Raw genomic sequence first — 22,221 nt, 5'->3', positions numbered from 1 at the left:
GCCATTATGTGCACCATGGCACATCTACATGACAATCCCGGGCGTGGGAACTTAGTCTATGGGAGGTTGCTCACCAAGATCTTCCATCGGTATGGTGTCCGACTCATAGACGAGGAACCTTTGACGAAGAGAGTGGTGAACATAAATCAAGTCACTGTTCTCAAAATGCACAATCAGCTTCCACCATTTACTCCAGAGCTTGGTCACCCGGACTGCACTGAGCTAGCACAGCCCGTGGGGGCAGAGGGGGCTACAGGGGAGGTCCCCGTTGAGGCTAGGGTAGAGGGTGGTTACATGGAGATCCCTGGTGATTTTCCCATAGGCACTCAACCCACCGATCCATTCGGACACCCTGGTGCTTCTTCTTCTTCTGCTGCCCCGCACATTCCAGGTGATGCCACCACTTGGGGACAGTTGTTCAGTCTCCTCGACTCCTTGGAGAGGACTGTGGCACGAGGATTTACGGGTATGACGTAAGATCTTACACAGGTTAGCGGCCGAGTGGGTGCCGTAGAGACTGAGTTGGGCCAACGGAGATCTTACTTCTCAGGCAAGCACCACCACCGCCACCACCACAGCTGTGATGACCTATTGGCTTCCCTTTTTAGCTATTTCCACATTTAGCTCTTTAGTTTTCTCTCCTTTGTAAAGGTAATGTACTCTTTCCCGTGTTTACTTAACGGATGTAACCCAATCAGCACATGTTGCTGAAAATTTTGTATTCAACGTTCTGAATATATATATTAAAGTTTATGTTTTCCTTCATATTGCATTTTACACTCCAGAATTCTTTTATTACTTATAGTGTTTTAGTTGAAGCTTTTATTTCATCCTAAAGTAGACTCACCTTCAGGTTAATGAGTCTAAGATGCTATTGCATTATGAATTAGACTGTAAATAGGAGTAGAGCACAGTCTCTCTGATACCACTCAAATGTCACACCCTGGCCCGGTTAATAAGGGCATGGTGTGATCGGATGCCAACTGACACCCAATCAACATCCAGGATCACAAGTGTAGTACTACCATTCACAGTTTATCATAACACAGTAAATCAACGCAACGTAAGAGAATAAATAGTAATGATAACAACAATAAATAAGGAGATATGAGTGATGACTTGGTATTTATATAGATTGAAACTTGTATTACATCTATACAGTTCTCATTCAAGTAATATATGTCAGAAATATAAACAGCTACTATCAGCTTCACTATACAAAAATAACGTATAAACACAAAAGAGAATAGCCTGCCCCATCAGGCCAGATCACAGCAACACGCACGCATCTCATACGCAAGACACATCATGTACTTCAAACTCCTGCACCGCACGACCCTCATCGGTGTGGAAGTCCGAAGCAGCATCAAGTCCAATACCTGGTTTCTCAGAACCAGCCATACCATTTGAAAAAGAGGGATCCACAGGGGTGAACTCCACTAACCAAGCAACGGAAAAAATGCAAGCAGATGCAAATAGTCCATGATGCATGTCCTAAACTAAGCATGCAACTAGCAACAAATCTAGGTCTCATGAGGTTTAAGTGCTACTGTAGTAGGTATGATATTCTCAGTCCCGGAAATGCAAACCAAACATCAGTCACCCGAGAATACCACTCTACTATGGTGAAGAACCACCGGTTCCGGAATGTACACATCAGGCCCCAGCGGACCCTCAATGCTAACCCTGCTGTTTGTTCCCATTCTAATAGTACTCTTCAGACCTGGGACAGTGAATGGCATTCCGGAATTACACTTCACTTCAGACCTACCACGGGTTATCCAACACCTCATCCCTATTGGCAAGGGTCGTAGCACTGGGTTTATGACAGTCTAACCATATGCATTTTTAATATGGATGACATATGAAGCAGTAGATAGTATAGTAAGCAGTTCAAGCATCATTTGTCAAACACATCAATATAGATCACAGTGAAAATTATGCAAATACAGTATGAAATGATCACCTATTATCATGCATTCATCTAATGCAAAAGAAAGCTTCAAAACTACATGACGAATAATCCTATATTGATGCATGTCAATGGCAGCAAGCATAAAAAGCAAATTAAGTAAGAAACACACTCAAAATAAGTCCAAAAAAATTCTCTTACCTGGAGTTGGATGACTGTATAAGTCTGAAGATGATACAACTCTACAAAAAACCTCACCCAACAGGAATTTATAGTCCCAACAAGTAGCAAACAACATAAATTAGACACTACATAGACCTAGGAATAAGCCCAAACCATCTAGGATCCAAGCTGGGACAGCAGGGGTCAACCGAATTCAAAACTGCCCTAACTCCGGTCGGCCTTAGGGTCACCTGCCAGAATCCGGTGGGTGAAATAGTGGCTGATTTTTTAGGTTTAACACATGGATCTTGCCATGCATGGAATCCAATCCCCCAAATTAACTTAGGGAAACCCTAGGGTACTGCCATAGGGTCATGTTGACCCAATTGCATGTATGATCAAGCCCAGGGTTCCAATCATAGAAGATAATGAAAGGATTCTTGAAACCCTTATGAATATGGCAGGTCATCATAGAAAGAGGGCAAATGGGCACAAGGGGTTGGAGGTGATCCCCAATTGTGTTGGATTAACCCAATTGAGTTAGGGTTTAGGGCCTTTACAGGTCAACTTGTCTAATTACAAGAAGGTTGGGTTGATTGAGCCATAAGCTCGAATGGAAATCAAAAAAGAAAAGAGGAATGGGAAATTCCAGAATTTGGATAGGCTACCTACCTTGGGTTGATGTGTAGAAAGTAATAGCACACCACCAATGATCCCCTCCCAAGCTCCCAACTTTGCCAAGAGATTTTACAAGCCCAAGATTCTTCCTCCCTTCCTCCTCTTTCTCTTCTTCTCTTCCTTAGAGCAGAACCGAATTTTGTTTGGGTTGGAAATGAACATCTAAAGCTAAGGACAGCTTATATACGAGGGGATAACTAAAGGCTGTTTGGTTCAGCCTTAAGAAAATCAATTTTTTAGAATTAGTTTTTGTAAACTAATTAAACCAGAATTTACAGCCTAAAGTCCTATGTTTAAGTCACGGGTTAGACATATCATGACATAATTGAGGCCCCGGGCAAGTTGGCACACGGGCAGCCCCGGACCACAGGGAATGTGGGTCCCACAAGGGGAAAAATTACGTTTCAGCCCCCCATTACACGATTAAAACATCAGTCCTATATATAAGAATAAGTTCTTACCTAAAACCCGGCCTATGAGATTGTGAGATTCTACATATGCTCAATCCAGCATGTTTGACATATAAAGCTTATGTGCAGGGACCCGGCAGGTTCTTTGGATGCAATGATGGCTAATTGTGTTGGCTCCCCGGAATCCTCCATAGGCTAGTCAACGGATTGATCCGAATCCACAACCGATGTAGCACACAACATAGAGACAAGCATGGACACTGAACCAGAACCTGAAATCATACAAGTTCAAAAGGTTCAAATTAGAGGTGGGTCTCATAAGGTTAATAGCAAACTCAGAGACATGAGAACAGACTCAAGGGAAATAGAGGGAGTAACCCTCACATTACCCTTACCAGAGACAGAAGAAAGGGAACCATCAACAACCCTTACCTTGTCTCGACCAGAGCAAATGGAATAGGAATCATAATACTGTGACATACCAGTCATGTAATCGGAGGCTCCGGAGTCAATGATCCAAGTACGAGCAGTAGAAGGTGCAGACGAGACCTGCAAAGCTGAGGCAGAAGCAGCTAACCCTCCAGGGGTAGAACTAGTAAGGAGTGGCCAAGGTGTGACATCAACCGGTGGAAGGCTACAATATCATCCTGTGAAAGAGAATCAGGAGCAGACTTGGGTCTAGATGTCTCAATCTCGGATGACACAGAGTGAGCCCTAGCTCCCCCTTGCTTGCCACCACGAGCACCAGATGAACCACCACGCATACCAGGGGCCTGCCCATGAAGGTCCCAACACTTGTCCTTAGTGTGCCCCAATTTTTCACAGTGATCACATTTAAATCTTTCACGATGATCTCCACGAGTTGGCCCTTGGCCTTTCCCCCCACTTTTCCAGTCTCGAAGGGAACTAAAAACAAGAGCAGATTGCTCCATTGACGGTGCAGTATCCATAGTTGCTCTCCTGGTTTCCTCACTGTGTAGGTAACTACACACTTCATCCAAGGATGGAAAGCGAGACCTCCCTAAGATCTGCAGACGAATGGGCTCATACTCTGGATTGAGCCCACCAAGTAGAGAGAAGATCCTTTCGACTTCCTGGTTCTTGTAGACCTTAACTTCATCTTCAGAGTTGGACAGTCGAAGATACCTGTAATGATCATATTCCTGCCACAGACTAATAACAGTGTTTTAGTAGTCAGAGATGCTTCTATCACCCTATTTCATATTAATGACCTTTTGGTGGATTTGGTACACCTTTGCATAATCACCAACTCGATCAAAGGTCCTAGTAATACTATCCCACATCTCCTTAGCAGTTTCCCTGTCCAAAAACCTCCTACTAATTTCAGGTTTCATGGAGAAAACCAACCATGTCATAACTGTGGAGTTCTCAGTCTCCCACTTCAGATATCCTGGATCAGTAATGACATGCTCCTTAATAAAGCCAGTAATATACCCCAACTTTCCCCTACTTCGCAGGGATATCTTCATAGAGCGAGACCAGTCTAAGTAGTTGGTATTGTCCAACTTCACAATAGAGATTTGGGTGTAAAGGTTATCAAAAGAAGCCATAGTAGGGAAGCTACTACACAAGCTGCTACCAGGAGTTGGTCCACTGACCTCAAAATCAGTCCCAAACATGGTAGACATGGGACCAGAATACTCAACTGATCAAAAAAGTGCCTTGCACAAATAGGGAGTAAACTCTACCCACACACAAGTAAGAAATCCAGCAACCAGAGGGCCAATACTCTGCCCAAACAATTTCAACAGCACACAATAGAGAGTAAATCCTTGATAAATGTCTTGCACAACAATCCAATCAATAAGCAAGAGCTTGCACAACAGTTCAGCCAGCAAAAGAAGGCAAATCTGCAACCAACAGTCCAGCTAACAAGCACCCGAGAGCAAACCCTTGATGAAAAATCACGACTAACACTTCAATATGCACTTTGATTTCATTCCATGATACTCAAAGGCATTCAAATAGTGGACACTATCAACCAATAGGGACCATTCCATCCATTACAGCCACTGAAAAACTCAACAAGAAGGGAAACCAGAAACTGACAATACCTGGGGAGTGGGGAGCACCAATGAGTGGAGCTATGCTCCTCAATCAGCTCCTCTTAGCAACTGAGCTGTTGTGGGTCTAAAAGAGAGACCTCAGACGATCCAAATGCTTCAGTCCTCATCCCAAATGGTGAAGAGGTGAGAGAGAGATGAGCAGCGAACACTCTACAGGCTGGCGGTAATGCTCTGTCCAGCTTCTAGGGCTTCCAATGCACTTCGTGAGCTGGGAATCTCCCTCCATTATCGTTGGTTTGAAGGAAAAGGTACCAAAGAATGTCGAATGTATGGTATTTTACATACTATAGCCTCTAATGGAACCCCTCTACCTTTCTAGGGTTCCAAGAAGTAGGGAGAGAAAAACACCTAGTCGACTTCAACCAATGGAAGATACCGTTATTTACAACTTAGTTCATGTGATTCTATTATAATAAGATATGCCTCCTAGGAGAAAAGGAAGAAATACAACTTAGTCATAAATAAGAAGTATGAACTACCCTTACATACCAAATATTATAACAACTCTAACAAGAGGTTGCCCAATCTTCAAAGGGCATCTTTCTTTCTCAAAGGAAGCATATCCTTGTGAGACCCACCTCTAATTTGAACCTTTTTTAACTTGTATGGTTTCAGGTTCTGGTTCAGTATCCATGTTTGCCTCTATGTTGTGGGCTGCATCGGTTGTTGATTCGGATCAATCCGTTGACTCACCTATGGAGGATTCTAGCGAGCCAACACAGTTAGCCATCATTGAATCCGAAGATCCTGCCGGATCCCAGCACATCAGCTTCATATGTCAAACATGCTGGATTGAGCATATGCAGAACCTCATAATTTCATAGGCCAGGTTTAGGTAAGCAATTGTTTTTACATATAGGACTGAAGTTTTAATAATGTAATAGGGGCTGAAACGTAAATTTCCTCTTGTGGGACCCACAACCCCTGTAGTTCGGGGCTGCCTGTGTGTCAACATGCCCGGGGCCTCAATTATGTCTTGTTATGTCTAACCTGTGACTTAAACATAGGACTTTAGGCTGTAAATTCTGGTTTAATCAGTTTACAAAAACTAATTCTAAAAACTGATTTTCATAAGGCTGAACCAAACAGCCTTTAATTATCCCCTCATATATAAGCTACCCTTAGCTTTTGAGGTTCATTTCCAACCTAAGGCAATTTCATTTTCTGCTCTAAGGGATAGAAGAAGAAAAAGAAGAGAAAGATGAGAAAGGAAGAAAGAATCTACGGTTTGTGAATCTTTGGCAAGGGAGCTTGGGAGAGGATCATTGGTGGATGCTACTACCTTCTACACAGCAAACACAAGGTAGGTGGGCCTTCCAAATTCTGAAATTCCTATTCCTCTCTTCTTCTTTGATTTCCTTTGAGCTTATGGCTCAATCAGCCCAACCTTCTTATAATTAGGTAGGTTGACCTATAAAGACCCTAAACCCTAACTCAATTGGGTTAATCCAACACATTGGGCATCACCTTCAATCCCTTGTGCACCAATTGCTCTTTTTCTATGTTGATCTGCCATGTTCATATGGGTTTCAAGAATCCTTTCATTACCTCCTATGATTGGGACCCATGGATTGATCATACATGCAATTGGGTCAAAATGACCCCATGGCAGTACCCTAGGGTTTACCTAAGCTAATTTGGGTGTTGGGGTTCCATGCATGGCAAGATCTATGTGTTTAACCCCAAAAATCAGCCACTGTTTCACCCACCACATTCAAGCAGGTGACCCCTAAGGCCGACCGGATTCAGGGCAGTTCTGAATCCGGTTGTCCCCTGCAGTCCCAGCTTGGATCTTTAATGGGTTAGGCTTATTCCTAGGTCTATGTAGTGTCTGATTTATATTGTTTGCTACCTGTTAGAACTATAAATTCCTGTTCGATGAGGTTTTTGGTGGAGTTGTATCATCTTTGGACTTATACAATCATTTAATTCTAGGTAAGGGATTTTTGGATTTATTTTGAGAGTGTTTATTCACTTAATTTGTTGTTTGTGCTGGCTGCCATTGACATGCTCAATATAGGATGATTAATCATGTAGTTTTGTAGCTTTCTTTTGCATTAGATGAATGCATAGTTATAGGTTATCATTTCATACTGCATATGCATAATTTTCACTATGATATATATATATATATTGATGTGTTAACAAATGATGCTGGAAACTACTTACTATACTATATACTGCCTCATATGTCATCCATGTTAGAATACTGGTTAGGTTATCATAAACCCAGTGCTACGACCCTTACCAACAGGGGGTGAGATGTTGGATAACCCGTGGTAGGTCTGAAGTGAAGGGTAATTCCGGAATGCCATTCACTGTCCCAGGTTTGAAGAGTAATACCAGAACGGGAACAAACAGTAGGGTTAGCATTGAGGGTCCGCCGGGGTCTGATGTGTACATTCCGGAATTGGTGGGTCTTCACTGTAGTAGAGTGGTATTCTCAGATGACCGATGTTTGATTTGCGTTTCCAAGACTGAGAATATCATACCTACTACAGTAGCACTTAAACCTCATGAGACCTAAATCTGTTGCTAATTGCATGCTTAGTTTAGGACATGCATCATGGACTATTTGCATCTGCTTGCATGTTTTCCCTTGCTAGGCCCAGTGGAGCTCACCCCTGTGGATCCCTTTTTTTCAGATGGTATGGCTGGTTCTGAGAAACCAGGTATTGGACTTGATGCTACTTCGAACTTCCACACCGATGAAGGTCGTGCGGTGCAGGAGTTTGAAGTACATGATGTGTCTTGCGTGTGTGATGCATGCGTGTTCTTATGATCCTGTCTGACAGAGCAAGCTATTTTCTTTTGTGTTTATACATTATTTTTGTATAGTGAAGCTTATAGTAGCTGTTTATACTTCTGACTTGTACTACTCTTGTGAGAATTGTATAGGTGTAATACAAGTTTCAATCTATATAAATATCAAGTTTATCACTCAGATCTCCTTATTTATTGTTGTTATCATTATTATTTATTCTCTTCTGTTGCGTTGGATTTACTGTGTTATGAAAAACTGTGAATAGGAGTACTGCACTTGTGATCCTGGAGGATTGATTGGGTGTTAGTTGGCATCCGGTTACCATGCCCTTATTAACTGGGCCGGGGTGTGACAATCCTAGATTTATTATCTAAGACCGGGTTGTTAGGATGTCACCCTTCGGATACACCTATGGAGGCTACTACAAGGCTCGGGGAAAAAGAGGGTGAACCAGTTGATAAAGGTCACTACCAGCGGCTGGTGGGAAAACTTATTTACCTCTCTTATACACGGCCAGACATAGCCATTATCGTGAGTTTGGTAAGTCAATTCATGCATGATCCTTATTCCTCTCATATGGATGTTGTTCTTCATATTCTTCGCTATTTGAAGTCAGCATCGGGAAAAGGAATTCTTTTATCTCCTCATGGCCATCTCCGAGTTGAAGCATATACTGATGTTGATCGAGCTAGGTCTTTTGTTGGAAAGTCTATTTGGTTATTGCTCCTTTGCAGGCGGAAATCTAGTCACTTGGCGTAGCAAAAAATAGAACGTGGTGGCAAGGTCTAGTGCTGAAACAGAATTTCATACTATGGCACAAGGCATTTGTGAGTTGTTGTGGCTTAAAGGTTTATTGCAAGATCTTAGTGCTCCTGTCCGTCTCCCCATGATGTTGTATTGTGACAACAAGGCTGCTATTAACATTGCTCACAATCCTGTTCAACATGATCATACCAAGCATGTGGAGGTTGATAGACACTTTATTAAACAGAAGTTGGAAGAAGGACTGGTTTGTGTTCCTTTTGTGAAGTCTGCAGATCAATTGGCTGATGTGTTCACTAAGGGGTTAAGTGGGAAAGTCTTTCACCCTATTTTAGTCAAATTGGGCATGTTTGATATTTATGCTCCAACTTGAGGGGGAGTGTTAAAACATTGTAATAGTGAACCGTGGGGGGTATTTTTGTCTTTATATATATTTTTCCACTATTTAAGTAGAGTCAACTATATGGGGGCAAGTATGTAACTTCTCTCTCCCTTCTTCTATTATAAATAAAGGGGCTTGGATGTTCATTAATAAATCCAAGCATTGAGCTCTAAATTCTTTTCTGTTAACAGGGTTTTATGGGATTTAGGGTATGGAGGTTAGGGTTGATGTTAGGTTTTGATTTACTAATTTCAGTGATGTAATAAACTGAATTCAGCAAACCAGTGAGGTGTGGACAGAATCGCAGTAAGAAATTGGGAAATAGAGGGAAATTAGGGTTAGGGTTTAGAAGAGAGAAAGTGAGGTTTCTAGGGTTCAGCTGGTCAGAACCAGCCACAAATTGGATCGAGTTCTCCAATGAGGCAAGGGAGCACTCGATCAAAATATGGGATGATTCCCGCAGCTGGTTTGAGCTGGGATGAATGTAGAACTTGGGAAAAAAAAGGGGGAAGAAGGGAACTAGCATTTGGGGATTTGGACTTACTTGTTGGTGATGAATAAACCTTGAGATCAAAATGCTTGACTGTAGAACAGTAATGGAGATGCAAAGAGAACCAAACGAACCACCGGGACTTACCACCGCAAGGTATCAATCAGATCAAACCCCAATTCCGTCAACCTTGATAAACACAAGACAGATATTCAGCAAGGAAGACAAAGTTGCAGAGCTGCAGCTTGAAGTTATTTTTCTAAAATTCTGTGAGGTAAAGAAGAGACCCACGAATTTGATTTTATTTATAAGACCTAAAAGCCATGTCCTATTCAGACTAGGAGTGGAAAAATCCCCCTAACCGACTTAACTAACACAACACTCCCTCTCTAAGAACCTTGGAGAGGGGTGGACCCACTTACATTGCTTAAAAAGGAAAGATAAAGCAACTAAAGAAATCTACTAAAATCACTTAAATTGAACCATTGGTTGGACCAGCTTGGACCCGATTCAATTTAAAAACACGAATACATCAAAATAAACTAAGTATGGAACTAAAAACAGTAAACTAAAAGACTAAACAGCTACTTGGACTTCTTCTTCTTACGGGTGTAAGTCTTCAGATCTGCATCAATACCTTTTACACGGGTTTGGGGTCATTACATGGAGATTGTTTTTAGAAGATAATGTTGGATTGTTTCTTAGTAAAGGATCTATTTGGTTTCTATTTTGTAATCATTCTTAGTTACAAAGTCTTTAGTAAGTAGGAGTTTCTGTTTTCAGTTTCCTTTTTAGAAAGTAAATTTTCTATCATTTTAATAGCATCTTAGGAGATTCTACGCTGCTAAAGCCCTTCCACGCATGGAGGGCTCAGTTAGCTAATATGTCTTATGCTGGAATTTATAAATAGAAGAGAAGGGATACCCTCCCAAGATTTTGGCTATTGAAGAAACTTGTGTTCTCTATGTGAGATGCATGCTGCTGTGGTGAACAGCAACAACCCTAGGTGGTGAAGTCGGTTGGGTGGTGATGAAGCCTCGCATAGGCTTTGATGGTGAAGCCAGGTCATATCCCCTCTTCCCCCTCTCTTCTCTCCATTTTGTTCTCAGTTTAATCAAGCTACAAGGTGAATCTGTGGAAGTCTAACAAGGTAAACTGAATCCATTTTCTTGTTTGATTCCACCTTCCTTGTGTCCATTCTCTTTGTGCTGTTTTAGTTTTATTCTCTCTATGATCTACTAATCTTCTTCCTAAGTTTCTGTTCCTGCATATCAGTTCTGTCCACTTGTGTTCTCAGTCTTCTCTTAAAGATTCAGACCATCTGACCATCAGATTGAACCCAATTATGTATTTGATGTTACTCCCAAATAGGACTATATCCTGTCCAGAATTGCAGCATCATTGGATCTGGAACTTGGGAGATCTACATGTTTTAGTAACATCCTATTTTCTGTTTTCATTTAGTTTCTAATTTCTGTCCACTCTCATTACTTCCTATCTTACCCTTAGATCTTTGTGATATTTTAAATGCTAGACCAGCAGGTTTGGACCAACCTTCGAACCACCAGAATTTCAGCCCCATCGGTTGGCTGAATTGGAGGATATCCAACCTTCTATTTACTCTATCCTTTAGCTACTTAAGCCAGTTCACTGTGGTTCTGTCCTGTACCTGTTTTTGTTCTTAAAAATCTTATTTTGATTTACTAGAACTCATCACAGCCATAGTTGTCAAGGTGTCACCTAGGAGTCCAAGCACCTTGGACACCTTGGTCGCCTAGGTGGGCGCCCTGGATGCCTTGGTCAACTTATTGGTGTCGCCATGCGTCCCGGCCCCCTCCAACGCCTTGGGTCGCCTAGACACCATGACAACTATGATCACAGCTCCTTAAAGATGGTTCTACTTTCTCATTCTATTCCTCCAATTCTTTCTTATGATTCTTCTCCATGGATGTAAACTCTATCGCACACCTCCAACAATTGAAAATAAATAAATCCATCCACACAAATTAAGAAAAGTATTTAAACCAGCACTCACCCTCCATTGTGTTACCAACTAATTCAACAATTGCACCAGTAGCCTCAATCTGATTCACCATGTACAAGAATTCCCATAAAAAGAAGCACCTACTAGGGATGGAAATGGAAGGCTTTGGAGTATCACCACTACAAAACCAATCCTACTAAATATTGCTAAAACGAAGACGACCCACCCCACAAAGGATGTGATGCATGACACCTAAACCCGAGGCCCAGCATGGTTGGGGCAGGCCCCTTGATGAGGTCAGGTAGGGCCAGGTTTGAGCCATCATTGCATCTTTAGCACCTGGCAAGGCTGAGCTCAGAGAGTCTCAAGGATGTGGATAGGTTTCAAGGATTCGTCCCATCTGCATAACTCTAAAAGCTTGACTTGGGGCCCTTCAGGAGATACACCAATCATATCAGAGGAATGGAAACCCTTTTCTAGCGACCATGCTTACATCAGGTCAAATCTGTTCCTAAGATGTATATACATCATTTGATTCACTCTGACCTGGTTTAGATAATTTATTGCAACATTCTTCCAAAGTTTGAACACTCCAAGTACAAATAAGGAACAGTCCAAAAGGTTAACAATCATTTTCCTATTTTTTACTCTATATTTATTCTCTTCTCCAAGGGCGGACCTTGGCGCAACGGTAAGGTTGCTCCATTACGACCTAGTGGTCGCAGGTTCCAGTCTGGAAACAGCCTACCCGCAAAGCAGGGGTAAGGCTGTGTACATTATGACCCTCCCCAGACCCCACAGTGGCAGGAGCCTCATGCACTGGGTATGCCCGATATTTATCCTCTTCTCCCATTATTTCAGTCTAATTCCTTCCTGGAATTTGTGCAGCTCTGTTCCAAGTGTCCTCAGGACTGGAACCACCTTGCAATTCTGAAAATTCCAATACAATATTATTAGTAAATAGCTTTGACTGCCAGAAGTTCGCCAGTGATATACTGCCAGGCCCAAGCCCGATAAAGGAGAGTTAGTGTGTCAGGTAGGCAGCTAGCACCATAAAAATACATAACCAAACCTTTAGCACGGATGCTAGAAATATTACTATTGATCCATGTAGCTGATCCAATTAGTTGAGAGAAGGCTTTAACGGCCACAGTTTCATCATTACAACCAACTAAGAAGTAAGAACCCAAGCATTGCAGCAAACTGCAACACTACTAAAGGATTAGCTAACTCAAACTCCAACCCCACCAATGACAATAGAACCGCATAATCAACAATCACAGAGTAACAGAAAGAGGGCCTAGGCTGTTGGGATCCCAAAGGTCCTAACATCTCCTAATCATATCTCACCGTAGACAAAAATTATGAACATTTGTGTCCACTGAACAAAAGTACATCTGCACCATCCAGCATTGTAAATAATGAATCCACTCAAGTGCATACATAAGAATAAATAAATTAGAAATTATAAGGAAATCTAAAGTCCATTTCATTTTTACAAGCAACAACCAATTTAGGCATGATTGAACTCGGGCATAAAGAATTAAAGATGCAAGCTCGAAAGTAGAAACTCGAGATTAAGATATAAACAACCAAAAATAGAAATCCAGGTAAAAGTAAAATTAAAGTAGTGGGGAAAAAACAGAAGGAGATAAGAATAAACCATCTCTGCATGCATCGGATACAATATCGTTTCCTTCTACAGTTCTTGCAGAGAACAACTCTTCCTTTATCACTCCTTTGGCACTGATGGCACATGGAGGACTCCTCAACTAATCCCTGTTCCTCCAAAGAAATCAAGAATTGAAACCAAATTCCATCAAAAAACAAATGAATTTTTGAAGTGCTAATAGTTGAGAATTGACTTACATCCTTATTCCTCTTTTTACTTTTCACCATTATATCGGGTTTCGGCACCTCCTGATTCCTGGCTTGCAATCTTATTTTCCTCTCGCATTGAATCTCTCCTTGACATGCATTATTCTCCTCTCCACTTCGATTCTTAACCCTAGCTACAGAATCTGACTTGCTCGCACAAACGAGCTCATCTTCTTTTTCAGATTCCTTCACATTTACCGTATCAGCTTCTCTCTTGCGTGCCAAAATCTTCTTCTCAGACTCCGTTCCAACCTTAAAATGTTTTCCAGGTCTATAAAACTTTTCAGAAACTTCACTCTTCTTCACCCCCTCCCTCTTCCTCTTTGTTTGAATCTCTTCTTCACTTACTTCTTCTTCTTCACCATCGCTGCAGCTTTCTTGTCGATTTCTCTTCATCGATGAACCCTTATTCTTTCGCATGTTCTCCTTCTGATTTGGCTTTCCCTTCTTCCGTTCCCGTTTCTTGGAAGCCGAAACCCTACACTTAGACGAACTAACCAGATAATGTTCTTGGCAGAAGTTCTGATCTTGGATTCTCCAGTTCTTGCACCGCCAATTTTTCCCATCATTTCGCTTGCAACGAAGCTCATCCTCAGGTATAATGTCCAACTTAACCTCTTCATTTTCTTCCTCCCAAGACGAACTAATCTCGTCTTCTGAAACCCTAACCCTCGACTCATCTCCTTTTGTTCGACGACCAGACTTGCAATGTACTTCGCACAAGATCTGTTGCCCTAATCTAGGATTCCAACAACGATAAACGCAACGCATCTCATCTTCTTCCCTTTCTACGGCCTCAACCGAAGCCCGAGTCTCAGCTTTCTTCAGTCCCTCAGCTTTGTCTTCTTCTTCGGCTTCTTGAGATGAGTTTTCAGAAAACAAAGGCTTAGAAAAAGACTTTGCTTTATCACGAGATTCGAATTGGATATGTTTGTCGCAGTACTTTCTACCGTTGAGTATCTGCTTAGAGCAATGAAAGTAACCGTTTTTGCGAGCGCAGCGAAAGTTATCAAGAGGACGAGGAACTGAGCTAAGAACAGTACGAGCAACGTCGCCATCTTCCATGTCGGACATGGCGGAATCCGGCAATCGAAGTCCCTCAGCTTTGTCTTCTTCTTCGGCTTCTTGAGATGAGTTTTTAGAAAACCTAAAAGGCTTAGAAAAAAACTTTGCTTTATCACGAGGTTCGAATTGGCTATGTTTGTCGCAGTACTTTCTACCGTTGAGTCTCTGCACGGAGCAATGCCAGTCACCGTTTTTGCGATCGCAACGAAGGTTATCGAAAGGAAGAGTTGGTTGGTTAAGAACAGTACGAGCAACGTTGCCATCTTTCATGTCGGACATGGCGGAATCCGGCAATCGAATCGGTCGAACTCCCGAGCTCACCGTTGGAAGTTGGAACTGTGAATTTTTTTTTTTAATAATCCACATCCTTGAACTACGGATTAAAATCCTCTACAATGCATAATCCGGCGGAGAACTGGCGGAGCGCCCTTCACTGATCGACACCTGGAAAAAAAAAATCTAACGGTTTTAATTGTTTTCTCAGCTCTCACCCCATATTAAGACCCGGTTTAAGGAATACCCGCCCCCGGTTTGAGGAATACCCGCCCCAGCTGAAAAGAAATGGGTACCAACACGTTGCCTAAAATCAGGATTTAAAATGGAAAAAAAGATTTCCCTCCCTCTTTCCTCTCTCTCTCTCTCTCTAAGAGTCCCAGCATTCGGTTATTTCCTCTCTCGACGCAGAAGTACAGAACCTCGCTCTCCAGAGAAGCTCGCTAAACCTCACTATCAATACAGTTGGTGGGACTCTGCAACAAGGTAATTTCTACTTCTTCTTTTTGCTGCAAATAGAAGTTTATTCTCATCTACAAAGGGTGAATGCTTCTACAAAGATTTCCCTCCCTCTTTTCTCTCTCTCTCGACTCATAACACCTAGTGATGTTTATTATATGTTTCCCAACAGAAAAAACAGAGTTTAGTATGTAGACACTCCATAAGAATTAATATGAGCCTATATGGTATTTGTTTCTTTGTTTGTATAGTTCTTTAGTGTTCTATGATAATCTTTCTTTGTAGAAAACTGTGTTTTATCAGTTTTTCTCCTTTATGTCTTTGATATTGATGAGGGGGTAGTCTTAATATATTAGCTTCTTTATCTGATTTAGAAATTGAAATCTGTAAGTTTTTTCCCCTTCTTGTTCTTTGTTTTTTTTTTTTTTTTTTTTTTTTTTTTTCCTTTTTGGGGATGATGGATTGGCACTGGAGGAGGGAGGGGTTTTGTATGTTGTAAATAGTTATTGCAAAACTTGATTTTTGTCTGGCTAAAATTTTCCTTCCAAATGTTTTGACTCTTCAAATTGATTCTTTTTGCTGAACAAATTGGTTGTGAATTGATTGAATTTTAGCCTAATTCTTATGTTCACATATAGTTTGTAGGAAGAAGAAAATCCATTGCAATTTATAGTTCACCTTTCCTATCACAATGTGTTCAAGGAACTGTTCATATTCTACTTTCTTGATCCACTGGTTTCCCTCTTTCAAGCGATCTAATTATCTCCTGTCAGAGTCTCCTGGAGGTTGAATGTATCGTGTACTTGTATTTCAGGACATCTGGGTTTTGGTTCATTTTTCAGTAATTTAAGATAGAAAAGCTGTAAGATTGATGAGAATTTGCCTTCCCACAATGAGTCACAAGCGAAGTTTCAAGAATAGTGGGAATTGAGGAGGAAGGACATCAGCACATTTGATTCTTCAAATGAAGATGAATCTAGTTTTAGGAACGGAGGGTTGGCTATGCAATATCCTCTTTGGTCTCTCACTCTGAAACTTTGGATCACTTGTCTTCTTATCTACACAAGAAGCTGTAGGAGCTAGTCTCCTTTCAAATTCATTGATTTGGGAACTTAGGCAGTAGCAAATGTTATGCCTTGCAAATGTGTTTAAATTACTTCATCAGCATTGTTTTAACATGTATTTTTTTAGGTGAATCCTTAGCTCAAAATGGTAGAGCACTGGAATTACCCGGACGATGGTTCGAATCCATCGGGATTCATACATTGTTCCCAACATATAAGTTTCCACATTTCCAACACACAACAAGAACAAAGTGCAGCAAACTGGAAAATGAAAATAAATGAATCAGGTTACTACTAAAGGAGATTCAAATGATATTTACATCACTACAAACAACACCAGAGCACACACCACGATTTTAGCTAATCTGAGCATTGTGGTTTGGAGTTTGCGCACAGAAAATCCGGAAGAAGTTCCAAATCGAGTACAGAACCTCAATTGAAAAACATGGCTGAAAATTCAGCCATTGAGGTTCAAATTTGAATTAAAATATAGAATAGAAGACCCTTAATAAATATACCCAAAAATAGATTCATGCAAACATATTCAGAAAAAGTGGAACATTAAATTTCAAATGCCTTGCTTGAATGTAAATACAGCCACAAACACCTCCACACATGAACATATATTTTGCTTCCCAAGAACAAGAGAATGAGACTAAAGAAAAGGGGGCAGGAGTAGAATCAAAACCCATCACACAGAAGAAACTGATCTGCATTCTTGGAAGGGAGAAGCCTTTCTTCATATGAGGAAAAGAGAAGGACATGGCAAGCTGCCCTGAGGGAGGGGGGGAGAAAAAAAAGAGTACACTGTTGGGGAGGGAGGATTCTTCATTCACATAGAGATGGGAATGGTAGCGGACATGTGTTCTTTATATAGATGACAGTGGTTAAAGATCTGGAAAACTTATGACTCTCTCTCTCTCTCTCTCTCTCACACACACACAAACACACACACATCCCTGATTTTGCAGAGATGGGCATGGGCTTAAACCCTATTCACATGCCACATTTTAGTTGTTTCAAGTCAGAGGAGAAGGAAAAAAAACATATTTGAAACATCCAACCACTAGGAAGTTAGAAATAAGAAAGAAAAAAAAATTAGTTAACTTAGCAAATAGACAACTGAAATACTACCCTTCACAAAGTGTCCTTTAAATCAAATCTTATCTAAAAAATGTAAAGTAGCATGCAAATGTGTTTAAACACTCTGTGATGCCAGTACTTTGAAACTGTCAACAGCTTAGCCACTTCACTTTTTCCACAACCCCATATATAGAAATGCAATCAAATTCCAAGGTTAGCAGAAGGTATGTCCTTTTCTTCTGTCTTGTGCGCTGACCTACCATCTATGTTCTATCTCAGATTAAATTTATAATTTTCGAATCTTCTCTACTCATAGATTTCCTACAACTGTTGAGATTAACTATCACTCAAAATCAGTGCAGAATGCATAGCAATAATAATAAACAGTCCAACAGCTCAGTAGTTCTGCTTCTCTAATGTGAAAAATAAAATGCTTCCAAACTAAGCAACAAATTCCAACTCAATAAGTCCCACCACCAAAAATTCTGACAACAACAACATTTCAGCAATATCCCAACTAAATGGGGCCAGCTACATGAATCCTTTCCCTCCAATTAGCTCTATTTGAGGACATAACAAGTACAGAGACAACAACAATTAAGAGCATATACACCCCCACCTAAAGTAAGGGAAAAAAAAGAGGACATAATTAAAGAAAGATTGAACAAAACCCAACTTCACAAGCTACAATCCTTGAGACCTGATGGATTCGAACCATCATAACCTAGGAAATAATTCCCAGGTGCTCTTCCATTTTGAGCTAAGGCCTCAACCTGTAAAAAAAATATGTTAGATCTGAACATACAAACAAAAAAGAGAGACCGAGATACAAATAAATAAACATACCTCTACATTATGATGAAAGAGCATTCCACTCTAACCTGTGTTCTGAAAAAGAGAGACTGAGATACAAAGAAAATAAAACATATGAAAAAACTAACCATGGTATCTGAATTCCACAAATAACACACAGGTAAAAATAATTTAGATATTGTTTTGGTGGATGAGACAAAAGATATGCCAAAAGTAATGTATTTTAAGAGGGGGGAAGGGGTGTAAGATGGATAGGAGTAATGTATTTTCAGAATTTCAGCAAAGGAAAGAAAAGAAAAATACTATGCAATTCAACCATAGACAAAACAACCTAACCCAACTCAAGACTACAACTTCACCATTATCCTCTATAATCTATCCACATCTAAGAGGAACCCATAAGCTGTTTAATCTTGTTCTTGGAAATTGTGCAGGTTTAGGTTTGTTGATGGTTGAGATGATACAGCTAAGGAAAGATCATACATAGAGGTTCCTCCCTGCACAAATACAAGAATGAAAAAAAAATATTAAATTCAATGTCTGAATCATTGAAAGTTAATCCAGTACATTAAAAAAATAGGAAAATGTGAATCATTAAACGAAATACCGTTAACAGTGAAGTGAAGCTAATATTGTCATCCATCTGTTGAAGGTAATCTGGTACATTCGACATTGAAAATGTACCACTGGTTCTGGCAGGAGCTGAATGAATTTCTTGTGACACTTGAGTGTTTCTTGTCTCAGTTCTTTTCCTTTTTTTTCCTTGTTTTTCTATCCTGTTCTTCTTCCGTCTACCACTTGGACATTTTTCTTTCTTCTTCAACCCTGCTGCAAACATAGGGACCTCATCAGGGACAACCACTTGTGGGCCATTAGATGCTGTGATACAATCAAGTTGTACACGTAACTCTTTTGTAACCTGCATTACCAAAGCATAACCCTCAGCTGAATTTGAAGCTTGTGATGCCATTTTAACAAGTTCAGGCATTATACTCCTATATCGTTGTGAACTATCTAAGTTACTATCTTCTTCAACCTGTTTTCCCTTATTGTCTGTCACTACCAAGCTTCTTGCTCCCCGTGTCCATCTCTTCAAAATATAAGCTGGAGGTATACACTTGATATCTAGCACATCCAAAACTTTCAAACAATGACAACAAAGAATCCCAAATGTCTCATATTTCTTGCAAATACAATTAATCAGAAGCTCAGATGGGTTACAATATACTTTGTACTCACATTTTGATTCAACAAGACCAACAAAAAATTCAGACATGAGATTACTTTCATTCTTGTTTTTGATGAGGCAAGCACTAACCCAATCCATCTGCTCTTGAAAGAGTTCAAAAGTCAAAGGAGTATAGACTTCCGCAGCTTGTTTTATGACAGGTGACACCAAGTTCACTCTCCTTGGAAGCTTGTTTCTTGAATCAAACTCAGCTTTTAACTCGTTGGCTCACTTAGCATCCACAACCCGTTCAAAATGCTTAAAAAATTGCACAATGTCCAAAGTGGATTTTAAATAATCCTTCATGTCACTGTTCAAACTCTCACTAAGCTGTGTACTCCGCATACCTAATGTGAAGGTATTTTTCATATAGCACTTTGCCCATTTATATTTTAAGCCATATATACGCTGCAACCATGAATTATTCTCCACTTCATAATTCTTAAGCAATTTTTGCCATTCATCCTCAAACTGTATTTCCTCATCATATTGAAATATACACTTTTTAGAAAGTGCGAGCCATCCTTCATCAAGTTACTGAGATGCTTAATGCCATTTTGCATTATGTGCCAAGTACACAGCCCATGCCATGTCTCAGGCCACACCTCAGTTAATGCCTTTGCCATAGCAGCATCTTGATCCGTGAAGATGGTGATAGGCTTCTTCTGCCCATGTGCTTCCGCAAATGCCTCAAATAACCACTTGAAAGATTCAGCTGTCTCATCATATAAAAGTGCAGCCCCAAATATAATGGCTCCTCTATGATGATTAAACCCAGCAAATATCCCAAATGGCCTATACTCTTTGTTTGTGCAAAATGTGGTGTCGAAACTAACAACATCGCCAAATTGTGCATAATCAATTCTCATCTTCGGATCAGCCCAAAAAATATTAGTTATCTGTTCATCATTGTCCAATTGCATTGAGTATGTAAATGAATGATTGATACTACTTTGGTTTTCAAAATACCTCAACAAACTCCCTGGCTCACCATAGGCTAGTGAATGTTGTCTTTTAGTTCGGAGATAGTTCTTATGATCTTGACTAGTGCAGCCAAGGTTCTCCCTCCCACCTGCATGCCTACCCATATACTCAAACATGGACTTAGGTTTAATCCCCGAATCGTCAGCCAAATCAATTTCATATGTATGTATGTCTGAAATTTTTCTCTGTGAACGCATCATATGAGTAGTATTTGGAAGATGAAGAATGTGATTATGTTCTTCTATAAAGTCACAACACTTGTATTTCCCATTCTCTAACAAATATATGGACATCCATGCCGGGCACATTGTTCTTATCTCAGCTCGTGGCTTACTTGTGTCAATGTCCCTCTTATCTTTGTGCCTGACACCAGATTTGTAACATGCAAATCTCCGTGAAGTTATGGTTGTCTTGTCTTTCTTGCTCTTATTTGCAAAATCTCTCCTTATACTAAAACCAACACTTCCTCCATATTTGTTGTAAAAATCATAAGCCTCTTGTTCTGTATTAAACAACATACCGATTTGAGGCTTACACTCAACATCTTCACCTAACTCAACCTCAGGACTTACTGTTGTTTTTTCCATGATTCTATATTCAAACTAACCACAGTATCTGAATTCCACAAATAACACACATGAAAAAAATAATTTAGATATTGTTTTGGGGGATGAGACAAAAGATATATCAATAGTAATGTATTTTAAGAGGGGGAAGGGGAGGGGGAGGGGGTGAAAGTAAGGACAACATAACAGAGAAGCTAAATGGCTGCACGCTATATGATTAAAATTTCAATGAATTCAGAATTTCAGTAAAGAAAAGAAAAGGATAATACTATGCAGCTCAACCATAGATTTAAAAAAAAAAAAAACCCAACCCAACTCATACAACAAAACAAACCAAACCTCTCTAGTCCCTACACCTAACCTACCATCCCTAGCAACCCCTCTAGTCCCTACACCTAGTAAGTCACCTACACCAGTTTGAAGTTTCATGTTTCAACCTCAAAATCTTACTTGTTCATCGTTGCTATTGTATGTTTATTCTCTTTCTCTATAGTCTTCTCTTCTCTTCTCTATACAAGAAATGATTTGTGATCTGATGCAGAGAATCAAAAGCCTAAATTCTCAACATCTTATTAGTAAATCTATTGGTTTCATAAAAAGGTAATGGGGTTCCAAGGCATCAATGCGTGTTTGGCTTTCACTGATGGTAATTTTCTCTGTCTTTTTGAATTTGCAATGGAGGCCTATCTTTCTGAATTTGTAATAGTAAAAAACGTTTCAGGGGGAGAAAATGTGGTGGCTTATCTGTCTACTGACTGTTTCTTGAAATCAATCAAGGGGAGCTGGGAACACCAACATGGCCAGGTTCATATCCAGGAAAAAAAATAAACTATTTACATGTAATAGCACTTTGTTATATTTTTTCGGTATTAATGAATGAAATCAGCTTATAACAGAGAGAAAAAATAATGGAACAAATCGAGGAGCTTTCTCTTTGTAGATACTCTTTGAATTAATTCTTATGGAGTGTCCACTATCCACCAAACTCTGTTTTTTCGGTTGGGAAACATATAATAAACATCACTGGATGTTATGAGTCGAGAGAGAGAGGAAATAACCGAGTGCCTGGGATTTTTCAATAGAGAGAGAGGAAAGAGGGAGAAAAATCTTTGTAGAAGCATTAACCCTTTGTAGATGTGTCAAGGACTAAAGAGAATAAACTCCTATTTGCAGCAAA

At 40.2% G+C, this 22,221-nt stretch overlaps 2 protein-coding genes across 2 annotated transcripts; both read right to left on the bottom strand.

Moving 5' to 3' along the window:
* Positions 1-326: 326 nt before the first annotated feature.
* Positions 327-14,880, bottom strand: LOC122665822. The gene is made up of 5 exons (XM_043861957.1): positions 14,817-14,880; positions 14,674-14,786; positions 13,845-14,388; positions 4,478-4,481; positions 327-375 (listed from the first exon to the last, which is right to left on the bottom strand). Exons 1-5 carry the CDS (start codon positions 14,851-14,853, stop codon positions 327-329), a joined length of 747 nt encoding a protein of 248 aa, XP_043717892.1. The 5' UTR covers positions 14,854-14,880.
* A 3,250-nt stretch (positions 14,881-18,130) lies between these two features.
* Positions 18,131-21,065, bottom strand: LOC122665821 (protein FAR1-RELATED SEQUENCE 5-like). Its single transcript, XM_043861956.1, has 6 exons — positions 20,100-21,065; positions 19,741-19,965; positions 19,506-19,593; positions 18,874-19,391; positions 18,731-18,763; positions 18,131-18,226 (listed from the first exon to the last, which is right to left on the bottom strand). Exons 1-6 carry the CDS (start codon positions 21,063-21,065, stop codon positions 18,131-18,133), a joined length of 1,926 nt encoding a protein of 641 aa, XP_043717891.1.
* Positions 21,066-22,221: the final 1,156 nt, after the last annotated feature.

The sequence above is a fragment of the Telopea speciosissima genome, chromosome 6 (assembly GCF_018873765.1).
Source record: "Telopea speciosissima isolate NSW1024214 ecotype Mountain lineage chromosome 6, Tspe_v1, whole genome shotgun sequence".
In the NCBI taxonomy this organism is placed as follows: Eukaryota; Viridiplantae; Streptophyta; class Magnoliopsida; order Proteales; family Proteaceae; genus Telopea; species Telopea speciosissima.
Note: the sequence above shows the minus strand (reverse complement) of the source record. Positions and strands in the feature narration are given on the sequence as shown.

What these genes read in the sequence shown, in the direction of transcription:
- LOC122665822 (XM_043861957.1), bottom strand. Translation starts at nt 14,853, where the DNA reads ATGTCCGACATGAAAGATGGCAACGTTGCTCGTACTG. An exon ending in TGGCAACGTTGCTCGTACTG is followed by an intron (nt 14,787 to 14,816) that starts TTCTTAACCAAC and finishes TTCCTTTCGATA; the next exon opens with ACCTTCGTTGCGATCGCAAA. An exon ending in CTCGTGATAAAGCAAAGTTT is followed by an intron (nt 14,389 to 14,673) that starts TTTTCTAAGCCT and finishes TCTAAGCCTTTG; the next exon opens with TTTTCTGAAAACTCATCTCA.
- LOC122665821 (XM_043861956.1), bottom strand. Translation starts at nt 21,065, where the DNA reads ATGGAAAAAACAACAGTAAGTCCTGAGGTTGAGTTAGGTGAAGATGTT. An exon ending in TTTTTAAGCATTTTGAACGG is followed by an intron (nt 19,594 to 19,740) that starts GTTGTGGATGCT and finishes TTTCAAGAGCAG; the next exon opens with ATGGATTGGGTTAGTGCTTG. An exon ending in GCTTCACTTCACTGTTAACG is followed by an intron (nt 18,764 to 18,873) that starts GTATTTCGTTTA and finishes GTATTTGTGCAG; the next exon opens with GGAGGAACCTCTATGTATGA.